Source organism: Terrapene carolina, unplaced genomic scaffold (genome assembly GCF_002925995.2).
Source record: "Terrapene carolina triunguis isolate 2854851 unplaced genomic scaffold, T_m_triunguis-2.0 Scaffold43883, whole genome shotgun sequence".
Classification (NCBI taxonomy): Eukaryota; Metazoa; Chordata; order Testudines; family Emydidae; genus Terrapene; species Terrapene triunguis.
The window spans coordinates 1-1,053 of record NW_020708234.1 but is presented as its reverse complement, the minus strand read 5'-3'; the positions used below and the strand labels follow the sequence as shown (position 1 = coordinate 1,053).

Here is a 1,053-nt window from a genome sequence, read left to right as displayed (position 1 = left end):
CCAAACTGGGACAAAGCACCCTTGATTAATGAGGAGTCAGTGGCCCCCGGCGATCACCTTCTGCAGGTGTATTTACCCACTTTCTCACGAAGTTCTTTGGATTTGACACCATAAATGATAGGGTTGAGCATGGGGGGAACAAGGAGATAGAAGTTAGCGACGGTGACATGTACATGGGAAGCAATTCCTTGACCAAACCTCTGTGTCAGGTAGGAGAAGACGGAGGGAGTATAAGACATCAGCATCACACAGATGTGGGATGTGCAGGTATTAAGGCCTTTCTGGTGGGCTTTCTTGAAGGAGATTCTGAGGATGGCCCTGATGATCAGAACATAGGACAGGGCAATGAGCGTCAGGTCTGACACATTGACTACGATTGCTATCACCAAGCCGTACATCCTGTTAACTGTAATGTCCCCACATGACATCTTTGCCACCGCCATATGCTCACAGTGTGTTTGGGGAATAATGTGGTTAGCACAGAATGACAGCCTGCTGAGGAGCACGGGCATGGGCAGAACAACGAGAACAGCTCTTATCAAACCCACTAGACCTAGCTTAGCTATCCGTGAGTTGGTGAGGATAGTGTTGTATCTCAGAGGGTTACATATGGCAACGTAGCGATCAAAGGCCATTGTCACAAGGACGGCTGACTGCATAGCAAAAACCACATGAAGGAAGAACATCTGGGTGAGACAGCCACCCACAGTAATACTGGTCAAATTGAACCAAAATATACACAGTGCCTTTGGCACAACGGAGGTAGACATGCCAATGTCTGTGAGCGCCAGCATGCAGAGAAGCAGGTGCATTGGTTTGTGCAGGGTCTGCTCTTTGCTTACGACAAACAGAACCATGACATTTCCCAGTAGGTTGATAATGTAGAACGTAGCGAAAGGGATGGAAATCCAGATATGGGCAGCTTCCAGGCCAGGGATGCCTATTAGGATAAATGGTGAAGGTTCAGAGGGGGTGAGGTTGAAAGCTGCCATGAGGTGTTCGATACGTCGATTGTGCTCAGAAATGCTCAAGGTGCCTGTGAAGGAAGAGAAA

At 48.3% G+C, this 1,053-nt stretch overlaps 1 protein-coding gene across 1 annotated transcript; it reads right to left on the bottom strand.

The window, feature by feature from the left end:
* Positions 1-53: 53 nt before the first annotated feature.
* On the bottom strand, positions 54-992 carry LOC113405580 (putative olfactory receptor 52P1). The gene has a single exon (XM_026646793.1). The coding sequence runs from the start codon at positions 990-992 to the stop codon at positions 54-56; it is 939 nt and encodes a 312-aa protein (XP_026502578.1).
* Positions 993-1,053: the final 61 nt, after the last annotated feature.

Bases quoted from the DNA above. Each gene is read 5' to 3' on its own strand.
- LOC113405580 (XM_026646793.1), bottom strand. From the start codon at position 992: ATGGCAGCTTTCAACCTCACCCCCTCTGAACCTTCACCATTTATCCTA.